General features: G+C 36.0%; 1 protein-coding gene across 5 annotated transcripts in view; it reads right to left on the bottom strand.

Annotated features, from left to right (window-relative positions):
• TM9SF3 (transmembrane 9 superfamily member 3) overlaps positions 1-21,189 on the bottom strand; it is a 76,882-nt gene that overhangs the window by 18,699 nt on the left and 36,994 nt on the right. For all 5 annotated transcript variants that reach the window (XR_014253089.1, XR_014253090.1, XM_082423723.1 and 2 more), the window contains exons 8-11: positions 20,149-20,243; positions 16,994-17,124; positions 3,665-3,804; positions 788-856 (exon numbers count right to left, since the gene is read on the bottom strand). Coding sequence is in view for 3 of the 5 variants with exons in the window: in XM_082423723.1 (XP_082279849.1) it covers positions 788-856; positions 3,665-3,804; positions 16,994-17,124; positions 20,149-20,243 (435 nt within the window). In the remaining 2 variants the exon portion in view is untranslated. The remainder of the gene's footprint in view (positions 1-787; positions 857-3,664; positions 3,805-16,993; positions 17,125-20,148; positions 20,244-21,189) is intronic.

Raw genomic sequence — 21,189 nt, 5'->3', positions numbered from 1 at the left:
CACACCTCTTAAGGAGGCATCCACTACACAGGAGAGAATCAGCACTGGGGCATCTGGAAACGTGTAAGGAAATTTTGAGTAGTCACAATGACTGGCATTTCATGGGCAGGATCCAGAGGTGTATGACTGGAGTTCTTGAAAAACTCCCATACAAAGAACTGTCTTTCCTAAAATGCCAGAGTATTCCCATCAAGGAACATTGGAACACAGGCTGAGAAAAGAAATGCTTATATTTTGCAGTGGGGACCAAGGATGCAGACATGAAGCATGGTAACTGGGCACAAGATGGCATATCTCCCACCCCCAAACACATACATAATTCCCAGCACTCCTGTGGGCCTCGATGGAAGAAGACTAGGAATGAATGTGTATCCAAAGATGTCAGGATCTTGACTAACTGGTAGGTAATGGCTTACTTAGTTCCCTGGACCCTTAGAAATATTTTAAAAATAAAAATCAGTAATTTCTTATATCATGTAGGTGATCAAAGGCTGGTCTGACATGCATGCATTCTCTAGCATGCATGCTTTGATTTCTAAGATGTCCTGTTTGGTGAGAAAGGTCTAGAACACAATACAAAAACAGTATAAACTTCACCTGAATATTTGAGAACAAAGCAGAAAACCACCTTTTGATAGACTACGTAGACCCCTTTCTAGAAGCATGGACTTAACAAACTAACTCTGTTAGATGCCTGCCCATCTGATGATTCTATACCTATCCTGACTCCTAAATTTTCTTATTACAATGAAATCCCCCAAAACATAAATACATTGCCAAAACTTACATTTCAATAAAGATTGAGCCAAAAGGTAAAATTCCTCCCAGGCAAACAATAACTGCAGGCTCCATGAACCTGGAAAATATTAAAATTAACAGTAAACTTCTAGTATGATTTCCACATTATATTATATAAACCCTGATAATAGAAATCAGATGCTTGGTACTTAAAAATAATCTAAAGGATAGAAACAAACCAGTAAAAAGAAAAACAAAAATTCAAAGAGGCACAGTACTGAGAGGGGACTTCAAATTAGCTGTAGGTTATAGTCAAAATTCTTTTTGGCATTCAAGGCCGAGATAAGAACTTGTGGAACACAAATACTTGCTACTGGCAGAACTCAAGAAAAACTGTGAGTATTGGCTCCTGTTCTATACTTTTCAGTTAACTTCTAAAAATTTTTGTCATTTACTTACAGAAAGCCATAGTGAAAGAAAATAAAAGTCTTGAGACCCCCCTGCATCTGAAATAATGTTTCCCAAATTGTGGCCTTGCCAATCTCTTTGCTCATGCTTGCCTTGGTTCAGTAATTTGTTTTCCTATGAATCATACAATTAAGGTATTACGAGTTCTGAGTTATAAAAGGAGTCAAAGAATGAATAAAAAATAAAATTCAAACCTCATTCATTCACTCAACAAACATTTATTGATTGCAATTGGTAATTCTCCACCTGGAATGCCTTCCCTCGTCTCATAGCTCTCTCCTGCAAGCACTGACTCAAGTGTTCTCCCTGTAAAGCCTTTCCCGGGTCTCCCAAGAAGAGGTGGGTTCTTCCACTGTCTCTTGAACGTAACTCCATGGCAGCACTTACCACACTATACTGTACTGTCTAATTAAATACCTCACTAGATTATAAACCCTGGCAGGCAGAAGCTATTCACCCAGGTATTCCCAGTGTCCAGCACAGTATGTGGCACATAAAAGATAGTAAACTACTATTTCTGAAATGAACAAACTACAAAACTGAGAAGAAAATGAGTTAGAGAGCCGAAAAAAAAAATTAAAAAATTTTAAAGTCTAGTCTTCTTTCCTCCTTTTATAGAAAGCCAAGATCCACAGAGGTTAAAAATGACATGCCCGCCAGATCTAGTATTCAGATTTTGGTTCCCATACAACTATATAAAGAAAATGAAGAGACACGCGAGCCTTCCTACACCTAAATGTGACCCATGGCTATTAGCAAGGTCACGTGTTGCTCCTTCCTCTCCTTCACCAGCCCTAGTGACCCAGAGGAACTTTTGTGATTTCTATGCTTTTCCTTTAACCTCATCCTCCCCAGTAATGGGTAAAGGAACAAACATTAGGTCAATGGGCCTTAACGGTCTCATCTTGATTTGAAGATAAAACTGACTTTAAAAAACAGACTACAAAAGTTCTCATAAGCACCAATCTAAGAGAAAAAGAACATGGACAATTCCTAAGACTAGAACAGATCACTCTCCTTTACACTACGGGGCTATTTTATTCAGCCTCCACTTCTGCAAATGTCTACATACCTCCAAGTCTACAAAAGACTATATAAGTACTTAAACATAAGTTATACTTACAATATAGCAAAATATCTAGGAAAAGAGGCTTTTCAATATATATCCCTTATTATGAATATGTAGAGTCTACCGTATAGCTATTCTTATGAGATGGGGAATAAAAAAAATGTACAGTAAGATTGTTCTATTTATGTCTGCAAGTAAGAATTAGGAAAGTAAAGAATGAAGAATAGCATAAATCATCACTAAAACGTTCAATTTATTAATTTTATTTTATTTATTTATTTATTTTTATTTTTTTGGCTGCGCCGTGCGGCATGTGGGATCTTAGTTCCCTGACTAGGGATCGAACCCGCACTCCCTGCAGTGGAAGGGTGGAGTCTTAACCACTGGACTGCTGGGGAAGTCCTCAATTTACTAATCTTAAAAGGCAAAACATATAATGAGTTCACATTTTGTTCAAATTTGAATTATGAAAATGAGAAACATAAACATATTAGTGACATCTCACTTTATGTCCAAAAGTTGAAAAAATACAAACCATCTCAAGTTAAAAATCCATCAAGAATCACTATTTCAAAGCTGAATGGTCAAATGAACTATAAACTATGCTTACACTATTGCAATAGAAGAATCGCTTTAGCCGTTAAACAGAAATACCTGTCATCCTTTGTCAGGATGAAATCTTGAATTATGGGAGATCCTCAAAAATACATTTTGTGCATAAAATGTGAAAAATGTATTTGAGAGATTCTATACTATCCCAGAAGATAAAGAACATAGGTCAGTAAATTATAATTGGTCTCAATACTAATTCCTCTCTCAATTGATACAAAATCTATGGCTATCAGTCAATGTTGTTTCGAATAATAAAATATCTGGAAAAGAAAGTGAAATTAGAAGCCAGGGGTTGGCAATCTTTTTCTGTAAAGGTTCATATAGTAAGTATTTCAGGTTTTGCAGGTGATATGGTCTCTGTCATAACTACTCAACTTTGATGCCACCCTGTAAAAGCAGTCACAGACAATATGTCAACAAACAGGCATGGCTATATTCCAACAAAATTTTAGTTATAAAAACAGGCAGCAGGTCAAATCTGGTTTATAGACTGCAGTTATACAACGGCTGCCGCTTTAGGTCCCACCCACCTCTATGCACTAGTGTACTTACCAAAGCATTTGATTTCTCTGTAAATGGCACCAATATTCAAAAAAGTGAAATAAGCATATCATTTATTACTACTCCTAGCAATATAAATTGAAGGAAAAAGTAAAAAGACAAATTCTTAAGTTTAAACTTATAAATACATGCCAATTCTAAAAATTATATATACATAATAGCCTTAGGAATTTATATACTGTGAGAAGCAATCACATAAAATTTCATTCTCTTTACCATTTTTTCTCCGGTATGGGACGAGGCACAGCATTGACACGACACGGAAAGTTCGGCTGACCTGACAGATTTCGGCCAAGTATTGTACCAACAAGATTTAGAGGAAGGATAACAAAAAAACAGATGCAACAAACGGCCACCTGTAAATTAAATTAAAATATGTGTGATTACTCAGAGAACAATAACACTAATAAAAACAAGTAAAAACGACACTTAAAAATTTAAATACAATTTGATCACAAGAGAAAATGTTTAAGTTCAATAAGGGTTAAAATTGTGCAGAGTATATACTAATGGCAATAGGAAAAGAATGTGCTTTAAAATATTAGAATTAAACTAAATACAAGTTGAACTGTTTCCTATCTACTGTAGTTCCCAATTTTTCCTATTCTTCCATACTGTCCCTACTACAGTCCTTTTTCCTCTCCTTTCACTTTCAGCTGTCATGCTTTTAACATATCCTTTATCTTTTATCATTATAACCAACTTATTTACTTGCCTACACTTCATTGAGCTCCTAATATGCATAAGGACCTTTATACATGTTATTTTTCTACTTTACAGATGAAGAAAATGAGACTTAGAGAGGCTAAGTAACTTCCCATGATCACACAATTAGTAGGTGGCTGAACTAATATTTCAATTCAGATCTGCCTGTCTCAATCTGTCTGCTCGTTTCTATTCTACAGTGCCATAGGATCTTAAAAATAGAAGAATATCACTATTTATGTACATATGTATATTACTAAAATAAAATGAGTATTTTTCTGCCAATTAGTAATTCAAAGTCTAAAGTTACAGGGAAGACCACACAGAGATTCTAGAACCAAAGTGGTTAGTTTATAAATAAATAAATTTATTTTTGTGATTTTGTTTCTTTATATAAATCTGTACACTCAAGGAGACACACTCAAGCTCTTTTCCAGCCAGCATCTGGTTAGGATTATTTCACTCTGAACTTCAAAAACTGGAATAGGACTGAATCACCTCTAAGATCTCTTTCAATTATACATTTTGGGGTTCTAATAAATCAAATGTAAAAGTGAGATGCAGCTCAATATTAAAGAAACAAACAACCTAATCCAAAAATGGGCAGAAGACCTAAATAGACATTTCTCCAAAGAAGACATACAGATGGCCAAGAAGCACATGAAAAGCTGCTCAACATCACTAATTATTAGAGAAATGCAAATCAAAACTACCACGAGGTATCACCTCACACCAGTTAGAATGGGCAACATCAGAAAATCTACAAACAACAAATGCTGGAGAGGGTGTGGAGAAAAGGGAACCCTCTTGCACTGTTGGTGGGAATGTAAATTGATACAGCCACTATGGAGAACAGTATGGAGGTTCCTTAAAAAACTAAAACTAGAACTACCATATGACCCAGCAATCCCACTACTGGGCATATACCCAGAGAAAACCATAATTCAAAAAGACACATGCACCCCAATGTTCATTGCAGCACAATTTACAATAGCCAGGTCATGGAAGCAACCTAAATGCTCATCGACAGACGAATGGATAAACAAGTTGTGGTACAGGGACTTCCTGGGTGGCGCAGTGGTTAAGAATCCACCTGCCAATGCAGGGGACACGGGTTCGAGCCCTGGTCTGGGAAGATACCACATGCCGCGCAGCAACTAAGCCCGTGCGCCTCAACTATTGAGCCTGCGCTCTAGAGCCCGCGAGCCACAACTACTGAGCCCATGCACTGCAACTACTGAAGCCCACGTGCCTAGAGCCAGTGCTCCACAACAAGAGAAGCCACCACGATGAGAAGCCCATGCACTGCAACGAAGAGTAGCCTCCTCTCGCCACAACTAGAGAAAGCCCGTGCGCAGCAACAAAGACCCAACACAGCCAAAAATAAATATAAAATAAATTAATTAATTTAAAAAATAAGAAGTTGTGGTACATATATACAATGGAATATCACTCAGCCATAAAAAGGAACGAAATTGAGTCATTTGTTGAGATGTGGATGGATCTAGAGACTGTCATACAGAGTGAAGTAAGTCAGAAAGAGAAAAACAAATATCGTATATTAACGCATGTATGTGGAACCTAGAAAAATGGTACAGATGAACCGGTTTCCAGGGCAGAAGTTGAGACACAGATGTAGGGAACAAATGTATGGACACCAAGGGGGGAAAGTGCCGGGGGGGCGGGGATGGTGGTGTGTTGAACTGGGCAATTGGGATTGACATGTATACACTGATGTGTATAAAATTGATGACTAATAAGAACCTGCTGTATAAAAAAATAAAATTAAATTTAAAAAATTTTTAAAAAACCTCAATAAAATGTACCTTGATGGGGGAAAAAAAAAAAAGTAAAAGTGAGAGAAAAGCTGCATGAAAACTGTGAAGAAACTGACTGAGAGAAATGAAGAGGTGTGGGGTAGAAAATCCATAGTGATCACATGAGAAGGAAAAAATCTATTTTGAAGCAACATTGTGAAAACTCTACATCTTCATTATATCCTTATGTGTGCTGTGTGTGTTAAACAAGCCAAAGAATATTATCATCTTCCTTTCAGGTAAAACTTGTATAAATGTATGAGAGTTAAGAGAGTTTGAAATTCCATTTTAAAGCTCAGACTTAGGAACGCAAATCATTGGTGTCTCAGTTTAGACCTGTTAATAATATGAATTTTTGCCCATATAAATAACAAGAATATGTGAAACATAAAAAATAAGCAGACATTTTAAAGATATTTTAAATACTAGGATATACTGTAAATTACACATACCTCATATTTGGGGGGTGAATTCTGTCTCAATTTTTGTTATTCATTGTTGATTGCTTTTTAAATTATTATTTTGCTATCATTAAGCATAGAAAACTCATAAATATTAACACACTGTGATAGAGACCTATGTATTTTCCCCTTAATTTACCAGAATTCTAATTTCAAATAAGGATTGAAGAGAAGCTGGAGAAAACATTCCTATGTGGAATGACAATGGTCTAGCAGAGTGGTCTTCAAACTGTTCCACAGAACCTCAGGTCCTGCTGAAGAGTTTCAGGAATTCCACAAGCATTTGATTTGAATATCCTTTTGAAAATAGTTTTTTAAAAAGAATATTTTTAAGTGTAATAAAAATATACACACTCAAATTAGTTCTATACCAAATATTAATAACTGGAGATCTCACAATCATGTTAACTCATTTTCATGCAAACCTCAAAATAAATTTTCTCCTGCTATCTCTGTGTATATATTTGGACTCCTAGTAAACGTGTCATTGATTAGGAAGGCTTGTAATGCTACACTGGTCTTTTGTTCTCCCTCCCCATCCTCCACCCCAACCCAATTCAGGCCTGCACATATTTGCTCACTAAAAGCTTTACAAGCAAATGCACTACAGCACATGCATGTCACAAGCAATTAAGTGGCAGGTGAAATGAGGGCATATCTTGCCTTGTGTGTTTAATCAAAGCATAACAGCAGTCAACAAAGGAACCTATAAATGGTCTCATCAACACAATACCAACTGTTTAGCATTTAATTTTTTCCCCTTTTCCTGACTTTTTAATACATGATAAAAAATGTAAGCAGTTTGTTAGAAACTGTTAGTGACTGAACTGTGAAACCAATTTCCTACTCCTTTATGTCCAAGTTCTGGATGAGTTTACTTGAAAAATACTCTGAGACTGTAAGGCAAGCTATTAAAAAAAAAAAAAAAAGTCACATGTAACTAAATTATCTGAGAAGTCAGGATTTTTCTCAATACTGATATTCAACCAAACAAACTGGTTACTGAAGAAGAATGTTACCTGTACCCCTTGGTATTAGATCTGCATTCATCACAACTTTATTGCTCTCATTAAATTTAGAATGTTAAAATATTGAATTTGCAAAATTTATTTATACTAACAGAATCAAGCTTGTATCTGTTTTGTTTATTGGGCTTCTGCATTAAGCTTTCATTTAAAATGAAATTTAACAACTAAGAGTTAAAAAACCATTAGTCTAATACACTGGTGAAAACCCTGGAACTCAAACTAATACAGGGCGCACCCCTAGAGCTTCCTAGCCTCTGTTCACGGACCAATGAAAAGTGAAAACAGGGACAGGGGAAGGAAGGACTCACTCCAGGTTGAGTTATTTGTAGTGAGATGGATGGACCTAGAGTCTGTCATACAGAGTGAAGTAAGTCAGAAAGAGAAAAACAAATACCGTGTGCTGTATGCTAACACATATATATGGAATCTAAGAGAAAAAAAAGGTCATGAAGAACCTAGGGGCAAGACAGGAATAAAGACACAGACCTACTATAGAATGGACTTGAGGATATGGGGAGGGGGAAGGGTAAGCTGTGACAAAGTGAGAGAGTGGCATGGACATATATACACTACCACATGTAAAATAGATAGCTAGTGGGAAGCAGTCGCATAGCACAGGGAGATCAGCTCGGTGCTTTGTGACCACCTAGGGGGTGGGATAGGGAGGGTGGGAGGGAGGGAGACACAAGAGGGAAGAGATATGGGAACCTATGTATATGTATAACTGATTCACTTTGTTATAAAGCAGAAACTAACACACCATTGTAAAGCAATTATACTCCAATAAAGATGTTAAAAACAAAAAAACAAAAAAAAACATTAGTCTAATACACTGGTGAAAACCCTGGAACTCAAACTAACACAGGGCCCACCCCTAGAGCTTCCTAGCCTCTGTTCATGGACCAATGAAAAGTGGAAACAGGGACGGGGGAAGGAAGGACTCACTCCAGGTTGAGGGCCTCCCCTAGCTACAATGAGAACAAGATAGAAACAAGTACTGCCTATCACTGCTTAATACCCCAAAGATGTACCAACTGGTCAACTATTCTCAACCTCAGTCACAGACCAAGAATGTGACTATTATTCTATCTTTATTTCCAGACTGGCCTTCTAAGGAAATCTGTGGTGTGAATGGAATGGAAAGGGAAAAGGCAGCCTAAGATGGGCTATTATGGAATACTAAAGGATATAAATTTTACTGAGGATGATAGACAGTAACTGCTTATAGGTAAGGTGATGGTCAGAAAATACATCATCTTGTCAGTCATTATGTTTAGGCATTTCCTTGACACTTGCTCAGAGTAGGCAATTTTTATGACTCCTTTTCTACCTTATGCATTTTATGCCTTTATGTCTATATAAAAATTATTTAGCTTCAATTTAAGCACGTCAACAATAATCAACCTAACAATCAGGACATTGCCAACTTAAACACAAAGGCTTATAAGAAGCCTATCTATTTTATAGATATTTTCAACATGCTAATTAATAACTCCCCATTCTGTTTCTTGGGCAACTTCAATACTGTAATAGAAGAAACACTGGGTTTGAAGTTAAAAACTTATTCTATAATGCTAGCATTATCCTGTTACCAAAACCATAAAAAAAGACATTATAAGAAAATTGCAGATCAATATTTCTCGTAAATATAGGTTCAAAACAAAAAGCAACAAATTTTAGCAAATGGAATCCAGCTATATATAAAATGGATAATACATCATAACAAATTGAGGTTTATCAAAGGAATGCAAGATTGGTTTAAGATTCAATAATCAATCAATGCAGTTCACCATATTATCAGACTAAAAAAAGAAAAATCACAGATCATCTCAAAAGGTGCAGAAAAAAATCACTGCAAGAGCCAACCTCCCTTCACAATAAAACAAACTCAGCAAACCAGGAACAGAGGGGAACTTCATCAACTTGATTAAGGACATCTATGAAAAAACTACAGGTAATATTTCTTGATGGCACAAGACTGAATACTTTCCCCCTAAGATTGGGAACAAGAGAAGAAGTCTGCTCTCACCTCTTCTATTCAACATTGTACTGGAGGTTCTAGCCAGTGTAATAAGGAAAGAAAAAGAAATAAAAGGCATACAGATTAGAAAGGTAGAAATAAAACTGTCTTTATTCTCAGACAACATGACAATCTATGTAAAAAAATCTTCAGGAATCTACAAAAAAGAAGTTAGAACTAATAAGTGAGTTTAGCAAAGGTGCAGGATGCAAAGCCAACATGCAAAAATCAACTGTTTTTCTATACACTAGCAACAAGCAATCAGAATTTTTAATTTAAAAAATACCATTTACAAATAGCATAAAAAATATGAAATACTTAGGGGTAATTTCAATAAAAGCTGTACAAAACCTAAACATTAACATCTATAAAACATTACAAAGAAAAAGTAAAGATACCTAAATAAGTCAAGAGATACTGTGTTCATTAATCAAAAGACTTAATATAATGTTAAGATGTGAATTCTTCCCAAATTGATCCATAGATTTAATGCAATCCTAATCAAAACCCCAGGGTTTTTTGTAGAAATTGACAAGCCAATTCTAAACTTAACATGGAAATGCAAAGAACCTAAAAAATCCAAAACAACTCTGAAAAAGAATTGATTTCAAGACTTACTGTAAAGCTACAATAATCAAGACAGTGTGATACTGGCATCAAAAAAACCCAAAAAACAAATTAATCAGTGCAACAGGAAAAAAAAGTTCAGAAATAGATCCACATAGATATGTGGTCAATTGATTATCAATAAAAGTGCTAAGGGAATTCAGTGGAGAAAGGGTAATCTTTTCAACAAATGGTGCTAGAACAAATGAATAGCCATAAGCAAAACAAAACAAAACAAAACCCCTTGACCCTTAACTCATACAATATATAAAATAAACTACAAATGGATCATAGACCTATATTTCAGAGCTAAAACTATAAAATTTCTAGAAGAAAACATATGAGGAAAACTTACTGATCTTTGATTTGGCAAAAGATTTCTTAAAAAGGACAGAAAAGTACAAATCATAAAAGGAAAAAAATCAATGAATTGGACTTCAAAATTAATAACTTTTGCTCTTCAAAAGATATTCTCGGACTTCCCTGGTGGCTCAGTGGTTGAGAATCTGCCTACCAATGCAGGGGATATGGGTTTGAGCCCTGGTCTGGGAAGATCCCACATGCCGTGGAGCAACTAAGCCTGTGCGCCACAATTACTGAGCCTGCGCTCTAGAGCCCAAGAGCCACAACTACTGAGCCTGCGTGCCACAACTACTGAAGCCCACGCACCTAGAGCCCGTGCTCCACAACAAAGAGAAGCCACCACAATGAGAAGCCCGCGCACCACAATGAAGAGTAGCCTCTGCTCACCGCAACTAGAGAAAGCCCGCGTGCAGCAACGAAGACCCAACGCAGCCAAAAATAAATAAATTAATTAAAAAAAAAAAAAAAGCATGTCCCCGTCTTGCCCAATTAGTATCAAGCAGATGCGGGGCAAAACCATAAAAAAAAAAAGATACTCTTAAGAGAATGAAAAGACAAGCCACAAAATGGGAGAATATACTTGCAAGCTACGTATAAGACAAAGGACTAGTATCTACAATATATAAAGAACTCTTACCATTCAACAAGACAACCTATGAAAAATAAGCAAAAGATTTAAACATTCATTAAAGAATATATATGGATGGCAAATAAGTACACAAAAATATCTTCAACATTAGTCATTAGGGAAATGCAAATTTAAACCACAATGAGACAACACTACACTTCCACTATAATGGCTAAAAAGACTGACCATATCAAGTACTGGAGATAATGTGGAGCAACTGGAACTCTTATAAATACAATGCTAGTGGGAATGTAAAATGGCAAAACCACTTTGGGGAAGTTTAATAGCTTCTTGAAAAGTTAAGCTATCATATGACTCAGTCATTCCACTGTAGTTATTTATCCAAGAGAATCAAAAAATATGTCCACACAAAGATTTACATATGAATAATCACAGCAGCTTGATTTGTAATAGCCAAAAACTGAAAACAATTCAAAAGTTCATTACTGGGTAAGTGGATAAACAAACTGTGGTACTTCCCTTGCAATAAAATACTACTGAGCAATACAAAGGAACAAAACTATTAATATATGCAACAACATCGAGAGACTTTTAAAATAATTTTCTGAGTGAAAAAAGACAAAAAAAAGATCATACTGTGTGATTCTCCTTATATGAAATTCTAGGTAATGCAAACTAATCTAAGATGACAGAGAGCAGACCGGTGGTTACCTGAGAAAGAAAAAGGGAAGGGAAAAAGAAAATTTTTAAGGTAAAAAAAAAAAAAGAAAGAAAGAAAGAGAGGGACTTCCCTGGTGGCATAGTGGTTAAGAATCCGCCTGCCAACTCAAGGGACACAGGTTCGAGCCCTGGTCCGGGAAGATCCCACATGCCGCAGAGCAACTAAGCCCGTACACCACAACTACTGAGCCCACGTGCCACAACTACCAAAGTCCGCGCGCCTAGAGCCCGTGCTCCGCAACAAAGAGAAGCCACCGCAATGAGAAGCCTGCGCACCGCAACGAAGAGTAGCCCCTGCTTGCAGCAATTAGAGAAAGCCCACACGCAGCAACGAAGACCCAACGCAGTCAAAAATAAATAAATAAATAGATAGATAAATAAATAGATAAAAAAAGAAAAAAGAAAGAGGGAAGGAAGGAGAAGGAAAAGGGGATAAATTACAAAGGTATACAACAAAACTTCTGGACTTGATAAATACCTTTTTTTAAATTGTGGTGACTGTTTCCCAAATATATACATATATCAAAGCTTGTCACGCTTTAAATAGATACAATTTATCATATGTTAATTATACCTCAATACAGCTGTAAAAACATACAGACCGAAAAAGGCATAAAACATTCTTCATTCAGTGCTCTCGGCATAAATCTGAATTCCAGGCAGAAAGGAAAAAAAGAAAAAAAAACTAAAACAGATCATCACCACCACCAGCACCACAACAAAGAAAATGTGACTTTAAGTGAAAAACTGAATCCTAGTTTTTTGCTTGGTAAAACCATGATAATGCATACCACTATCTCTATCTCTTTGAGTTCTTCTGAAAACCAGGTGAGACTAGGGGTGTGAAAGTGTTTTGCAAAGTAGAAAATGCTATGCAAATGTACCTGTCCTTACTATAACTCATCTTGTTAGATATGGCACATCACTTCAGTCAGTTGAGATCATTTTAGATGCTGTCTTCATCATTCCATATTACTAGTCCCTGCCCCACACCCATCTCATGTCCTTGTTCAATTTAATCATCAGATCACTGTGCCTTTATATGTCATCAACAATGATTTGAATAGGTCAAAGTCAAGAATATCTGTCATGTTCTAGTAAAAGATAGTATGTGACATATTATGGGTAATATCATACCAATACTTTAATTCTATAATTATTTACATGTTTACCTGACTGTACTATTCTACCCACATTTCTCCATCTTGTCCAACAAGATATAATACTTTATTTATACTCTTTTGTTCTTCTAGTCTTGCTAAAACCTACCAAAGAGAGGAACTGAAGTTGTTCCGGCATTTTTGTTTTAATGAATCCATAATAGCTCCTCATGTTCATTACTTCCTGTGACTTAAAAAGTAAATTTTAATAACACATTCTAAAATCTTGTGCCTCATCAACATCAAGTTCACTATGTTTTGTAAGGGAGAATCCACTTTCTTCATTTTCCTTCTAGAAAAACAATTTGCCTCTGTCGTATACAGTTATTCAAGCATTACTTATCAGCATGATCTCTCAGTATCTCTAAAAGATCATTTATATGAGCAACTAAACTTACTGCTAAGGCGGCTGGGTACTCCTGTACAATCAATCCCCTTATCTAAGGCTTCACTTCCCTCTTATCAGGGATTATTTCCTCTTGTCTTTTCTTGTTTGAAGGTTATTTTATTTGATGAAAAATAAAAAGAGAAAGAATGAGATAGAGCCATTCTTCTTTTACTCTGTTACATCATCGATCCCATGTAATGAGCCTTTGGTCTTGCTATCAAAATATTTTTACAAAATCCTTTTGTTAGCCTTAGCACTTGTCAAGAGTTCAGGTTAGGAAACGGAGATTTTCTAACACTATTTTTATAGACTTTGGTATTCTTTTATACTTTGGTATACTGTACTCTTCTCACAGCCTTTGAGAGATCACAAAATAGCATATATCCATTAATCTTTGTCTCCATTTTTTCCTCACTGTGTTAATTTCTGATTATATATCATGAATTTCTTTTTTTGGGGGGGGGGAGCAGCACGCCACACGGCATGCAGGATCCTAGTTCCCTGATCAGGGGTCGAACCTGCACCCTGTGCAGTGGAAGTGCACAGTCTTAGCCACTGGACCACCAGGGAAGTCCCCATGAATTTCATTTTTCAAAAACCTCAAATTCTCAAGCCATTTTCCCAGTTATGGCCCAAGACTTGGGTCATGAGAGAGCATTTCCCTAAATATTTGTGAAATCTGATTTCCTAAAACCTAGGGCCTATTTCTGATGATTCCCCTCCCAAGCTAAAACAAACCTCAAGATGACAAATATGACATGGCTCATGACCCCTGTTACTTCTCCATCAACTATTCTACCCATTAAGAGACAACACCATAAAGTATGATAAGTCAAGGATTTATCAATGCATTCTGAGCTGAATAATATTTAGATGAGAAAGGTTATTAGTTTCTATGCTACCTTACCTCTGAGTTTAAAACTCTGCAACTTGGTTCTTTGTCCTTTGAAAGCCTCCAATAACATTAAATTAAGAATCTGAGATTTACAACCCACAAAAGACTTGATGCCTAAAATGTTTTTTTCAGAATATCCTGGCAAACCCTTCCTCATTCCCAAGAAACTCTCATAGGACCAAAAACTCTGGGTATAACACCTAAATCATTTCTGAACAAATTCCAAAGGAAAAAGGTTTTACCTTACCAGATTCAATTTAATTTGAAGTACACTCTCTCTGACTCTCTGTATAGTACCTCTGCCAGAACACACCAACTTCAGAAACAGGTATGTTCATCTCTGAACAGTCTTTGACCCCAAATTTCATTTAAATGCTCTCTTACATTGTTTTGTAATACTCTCTAGGAACCATGCCTTAAGCCTGGGACACTAGACATTAGCTGAGATTACCACTACCACCCTCTACTTATGCTTCTTTTACCTTTATTAACCTGCTAAGATTGACTATTATTCAACAAGTTTAATCTGGCATGGATTTAATGGCTTTTTATGTATAATCACGTACACATGAGCAGAGAATTTGGGGTCCAGAGACAAATTTCAACCATTTTCAATCTTATCTTGGGCTAGTCCTGGGGACAAAAGCAGTATTCTGACAAGACTCCAGATCCCAAGTGGGCAAAATCCCCATTGTTCTGGTGCCTCTGTAGGGCAAGACAGAGGCTGAAGTCACTATGACTACAGCTGGATTAAGCCTTCAATTGTGGAATCTCTGAGAAAACAGAACCAGAGCTAAGATCACCAGAGAAGAGGCTCAATGTCCAAGAGATCAAAGGAATGGGGGACAGAATGAGCTAAGGCCTCAGGAAGAGCATATAAGAGTATCTGAAGACTCTGATTTTCAAACTAGGCTATTTTAGTAGGAGAACCAGCTTCTCAGACACATGTGGTCTGGGAGCTTTACAGCTGAGAGATCCATCCTCAGATGCTGGGAACTAGAATCAGGGAAATAGTAGAGACTGGGTTTAAAGCAGGACAGATAAATTGGCATAGGATGAAGCCCTGGGCATTGAAATTTTTTAAACTCCCAAGTGATTCTAATGTGTACCCAAGGTTGAGAACCATGGAGTTTATGAGAATATATAGCCATTTCCTTCATAATGTCAACAAGTCAAATAACTTAAAATATAAGTTTAAGTAGTTAAAACACTTAATGGACAACTAGGTCAAACATTCACATCAATTCTTAAATTTCATGTTCTAAACAAGTTCTGATACTCTTAAAAAGAGGCAAAAAATGTTAGAACACACACCTGATTAAAACTTGAGGGCGGTGGAATGCCCTTCACTCAGCATTCCTTCATTACAAATTAGAATGCAAATTAAGACCATGACATTGTAGAAGTCTGCTAAGCACCAACAGCCAGTCTTTTATACACCAAATATCAATTTTACAAACCATCTCTGGCTCAGCAGAGAGTCTGATATTGTATTGGAATAATTAGTAATTATCAAATTATCTAAAGGCAAGTTACAGTGAATATTAATTAGCATTTAAAACCCCATTTACACAGTGGTAAAATTTATAATTTTAGTGAAACAAAGCAACTTTGAAATATAATTTTCACCACATCAAATTCAAAACTTTATGATGAAAATTATAACAGAATCAGAATTTTAATTTTTAAAGCATTATGAAAGTAATTAATTCAGTAGATCATCTTTAAGAAGTAACTTGAATCTCTATAGATACTTCCTGATGGCCTGGAACTACTATGAAGCAAATTCTTTTCCAGTTAATTAATGAATGTAATTAATTACTTTACCCTTTCCTAACGTTTATCAGTTACTTTGCCTTGCAAAAACAAAAAAACAAACAAAAGCTTTCAATTTTGAAGCAATCTGCAAAATATTCCTAAATAAAAAATATTAAAGACGTAGTAAAAATATATATGCAAGGTGTCTTTGAAAAACCTGGACTGTAAAACAACCAATCATCTGGAATTTCTGCAAAACCATTCAATAACTCCCATACGATAGAAAGAAAGCCAAAACAAGATTAAAATTCAGATGGAGATATGGGTTCCAGTTACAGTTCTGCCATTAACTATCTGTATGACCTTAACCAAGTTAACTGCCTCTCTGAAAAGCAGTAACCACCTTCCAACTCGCACACGTATATGTACATGTGTGCGCACGTTTGCAAAGTGTACATTAAGACTAAAGTCTACTCCAGGCCTAAAATTCTGTTTCTAGTAAAAAGACAACAGGAAGAATCTGAAGACTGTGAGTTAACTGTGTAAAGCGCCAGTATTTCCGTGCTTTAGCTTTAATATATTTAAATAATCTAAAACATTTCAAACTCTGTGATAACAGGTAAGATATGAGATAGGATTTTAATATCTATAGCACATATATTATCACTATTAATATAGATGCTTTCATAAGGTTCTAAAAATAGTACACTGTTACCAAAAAAAAAAAAAAATGTTATGGAGAGTCTTCACTTCCTACCACTGCACTCACCGACCACATTAAAACACCCATGTTGCTTGTGTGTCATCATTCTTCCTCTAAAATATACTCACCAGTTTCTCCCTAGCTGTTCTTTCACTTTATTGGTTGACAGAATCAAGAAAAAAAGTTCTTTACCTAACTTTCCAGGACTGGGTAGGGACTGGCTGCAAACAGCAGAACTCCTAGCTAAGAGGTACTCGGGAGAGACAGCCCGCCTCACGTTAGAGAATGCTTATACTCTATTTCAGTTTAAAAGTAAGATGCAAGCAACTCACCATTGTTCCAAAAGGAATGGCTCTCGAAGCATGGTAATAAATGGCTATAAAATTGATGAAGAAGGCAGTGCCACACACCATAGCTGGGATGAGGAATGCACCAATGAACATCTGCTTTATCCATCTCCTTCCTGAAAGAAAAGGGAAACTATAACAATCAGAGAGCTAGGTAGACAGACAGACATATATTAATGTTTAAAAGGTGGTTATTTAGTACCAAATTATCTAAAATTTTAATGTAAAGAACTTAAATTTGACATACTAATAGCTGTTTCAAAACAACAGCTAAAAAAGACCAGTCCAGCTATTCAAGTATGTCTAGTGGAAACATGCTTTTGATGTGGGTGTACTGGAAAAGAGCAATGAACTATGGTAAAATATTCTGGTGTTTTGTCCTGATTCTGCCACTGAACCGCTGTGAACGTTGGTAAACCACTCAATCTTTCTGGGCTACAAGTTGGCCTAGAAAGGTGGTTTCAAACACCTAGGTGTTACTTGGAGTTCTGGAGCTTCTAAGAGGTGCCCATGAAGTCACTGGTAAAGGAAGGGCCCAGGTCCTCCAGCCCTGCTTCAACAGAACAAGTTCATTTTCAACAGTTTCACACATTGTAGTTTCATATATGCTCTCATTTGAAAAGAGGGTTACACTGCTTTAAACAAACAAACAAAAGTTTAAAACCCCCTGGGTTAACGTTCCCTAAATTTACTCTTAGCTCTATAATTATGATTATAAACATATATTTAAATTCATTTCTGTTTCAAAAGGAAAAAACAATAGAATGTGTTTCACGAGCTTCCTCTCAGCAATTAGAACTAAATATTTATAAGTTTTACTATTTCTTTGAACCTCTTTGTATTGCCAAAATTCTATTCACTGAGAATCTATTATTTAAATAACCCACGGAAAGAATTTTTAAACTATGTAATCAAAAAATTTTTAATCAAGTTCATAATGACCAGAAGCACGACAGGAGCTATCTTTCTAATACAGCAGAGTGCATGAGCAAGCACGCCTCCAGGAAGCACCTCCATACTGCTCAGGAACGTAATGTAAAGATTTAACGTGGGATCACTATTAAAGCTCAGCCCCACAACCATAAGCAACAGGACCCAAACAGAAAGTGCTACAGGAAAAACAAGCAATATCCTAACTTTTGTTTTCTTCTATGTAAAGTTCTTTTCAAACATCTGTCTCATAGAATTACTACCCCAGATCTTGACATTCTTCCAGAAAAACTCCTTGATTCTGAACTTTTGCCTCTATTTAATTTCTTTCTCAGGTACGTTTCAAGAACCCCTCCTTTCTAAACTAATACTCAGCATTTGAACAACAGCGCAAAAAGGGTAAGAACTAATTAAAATGATTATTTCTCTTATTAAATTCCAACTCTTTCCTAGCATTCTCTTTTCCTGCACTTTCCATTATCTTCTCAGATTCAGACACGGGTTAATGAATTCTATATTCAGCTACATTCAACTCTCTTTCTCCCTTTCCCTCCAACAGTCAGAAAGAATCCCACGCACATTCCACTGGGTACAGTCAGTAGCCCAGGCATCTGCACTGTGCTTCCTACTGCTCCCCAACACCCCTGGAGACTCTGGTCTTTGAACTGGGTCTGGAGCACTATCCAGTGCACTGAGGACAGTGTGAAGTCTCTGAGCTCCACTGTAGTTCAAATCCTGAGATAACCTGAAGAATTCTTGATTCTCTGGGCTGACCTCTATATTCACCTGGTTTTAGGGATCGCTCAGACAAAATACCAGGACATGATCAGACCTCCTCAGGGCACTGTCAATCAGAAAATAACCTTTAGATTATTCCTGGTAAGATTTGATACTCCTAGGCTTAGGTCTGAACTCTGTCAGCTTTCAAGAATAAGTATAGTAAAGTTTGGTTGGGTGTTCCTAACTTGCAATTGGACTAAAAGCAAATTTATGTCCAAGGATGAATAAATTTCCTGTTTTGAGTAATCTGTTTCTGCTGTGGAGACTTTTCTGGAGGTCATAAACTGTACAATTCTTAGCCTAACTAGTTCTCAGGTTAAATTCAAAGTAGGAGTTACCTTAGGCATCCTTATTTCCTCAGGATGGTAGACCTGTGTGCTAAGACTCATTTCCCATTTCTAGACGCAGAACAGAGAAACTGAACAGCTAACTAAAATAGTCAGGAATCTGCAGTGATACTCCCTCAGGCAATCCAGAGAACCATCTCTGCTGAAGGTATACACCACATTAAGTCTGGTAGGACCAATTTTTTAAAAAGCCATGGTAAACCAGGATATCCTGAGGGAATTTTAAATGCTCTGAGCTCCTATAGACGATATGTCTAGTCTACTAAAAGAAGGCAGAATCCCCTAATGATGACACTGCTTAGGATGGGCTGGGAAAATCACATTAAGAAGTCTCTATCCTTAGAAATATAATTTTAACGTCTTTCAACAACCCTTCATTCATAAACTAAAATACGCAAATCTACTACTTTTAGCACGTTTCTGACTCCAAACAATTACAGGGGAAAAAAAGGAACTTAAAAACCCTGAATGCCATCACAGAAAGAAACACCAAGGAGCAGTATCCTCGTATCATCCATGTATACCCCGTCATTTCCAGGTCACAATAGTAACGAAGCAAGGGGGTATTCAAGATGAAGCTCTCTTAGCAAAAGATTGTGACAGAAAATCTTTGTGCAGTGTTCTTTGATAAGTATTTAAGAGTCAACAAAAGTAAACAGATTTCCTTCCTATGCTCCTTCACTGCCCAGACATTTATCCATAAACCATGAAACATGCCTTTACATTCGGCTCTGAAGCTATATATTCTATGTGGAAACCTCCCATGAAGCATTACTAGGGAACTAGGCACCTCAAAGCAAAATAATATCAATAACTTAAATACACTCTCTCCTACATGTTCCTCAGGGCTAATTCACAGTGGACAATGGAGATAATCTATTCATTATTCATAATTTTAGGAAATAAAATGCAAGGATTCCATAAAAGCAAATTAGAACATATAATAGGTTTGGTGGAGATTATGTGAAATGGGATAACAAAGGACTTTACAATGGCTGTACTGCCCATTTTAAATTCCATATACCTCACAGTGTAATATTAGCATCTATAATTAAAAATACAAAGCAATAACTCATAAATTACCTCCTTGTCTAGCATACAGACTTCCTCCAAAATAACCATTCACTGGAGATGTAGCAGCATAGACAAATATCGCTGTACTGAGCATTGACCCCCTCCTAAAAAGGCAAAACAACACACATGATAAACTAAAACCAATGATTTAAAGAAAATATCATATAGTCTATCACATTAACATTAGTTTAATTTCAAAAATAAATTTAGCAGGAACACAAAAATATCCTTCTGGACTGCAAAGGACCTCAAAAGGTTGCCTAGTGAATGAATTTCTAGTTAAAATTGCACTTAAATAATAACAGACTGATCCTAATTCTTTTTCAGTTTGAAGTTAAATTTCATAATATTCTAAACAAATATTTCACAGTTCTTTGGCAAACATATTAGAAGCTGGCACTAAAACTGTTTTGCAACCCTCTGAACCAATCATATCATATGGAAAAGGATATTCATCTGTTAAGAAAAATAATTAGAATATTCCTCTTTATAATTTAACTGCTGGAGAGTCTTGCCTGCTGATAGAAATAAAATAGAAGTACTATAACCTATATTATTGCTATTACTTTAAATGGTATAATACTGAGACTTTTCCTATTTAGTTTCCTTTACACTGTTAAAAACGTTTTTAAAAATCCATAGGTCCACAAATCAACATTAACTCAGACCAACAATTTCTAACCTCCTCTTCCAATAATGATACCTAAGCAATTCAGACCAACTCTCCTATTGAATAAAACTGGACAAAATATTTTAAATGCCTAATTGCAAAGATAAATATTAAAATGATAAAATGACAGTATCATTTGCCATAATATAGAAATGTACTTAACTCACTAAAAATAAAGATCATTTCTGAAACTCACCACAAGTAGGAAAGTAAAAGACTATAGATAGAAAATATAACCTTGTCAGTTTGAGATAAAGAATACTATTTTAAATAGAATTTACAAGAGTATCACACTAATGTGTGCACTGGAAGGATATACAACTTGCAAAAATTAACCACCTTCTGGATAATAATTATTATTACATTCCATTGTCCACCTA

This window comes from Balaenoptera physalus, assembly GCF_965194825.1.
Source record: "Balaenoptera physalus genome assembly, chromosome: 14".
In the NCBI taxonomy this organism is placed as follows: Eukaryota; Metazoa; Chordata; class Mammalia; order Artiodactyla; family Balaenopteridae; genus Balaenoptera; species Balaenoptera physalus.
Note: the sequence above shows the minus strand (reverse complement) of the source record. Positions and strands in the feature narration are given on the sequence as shown.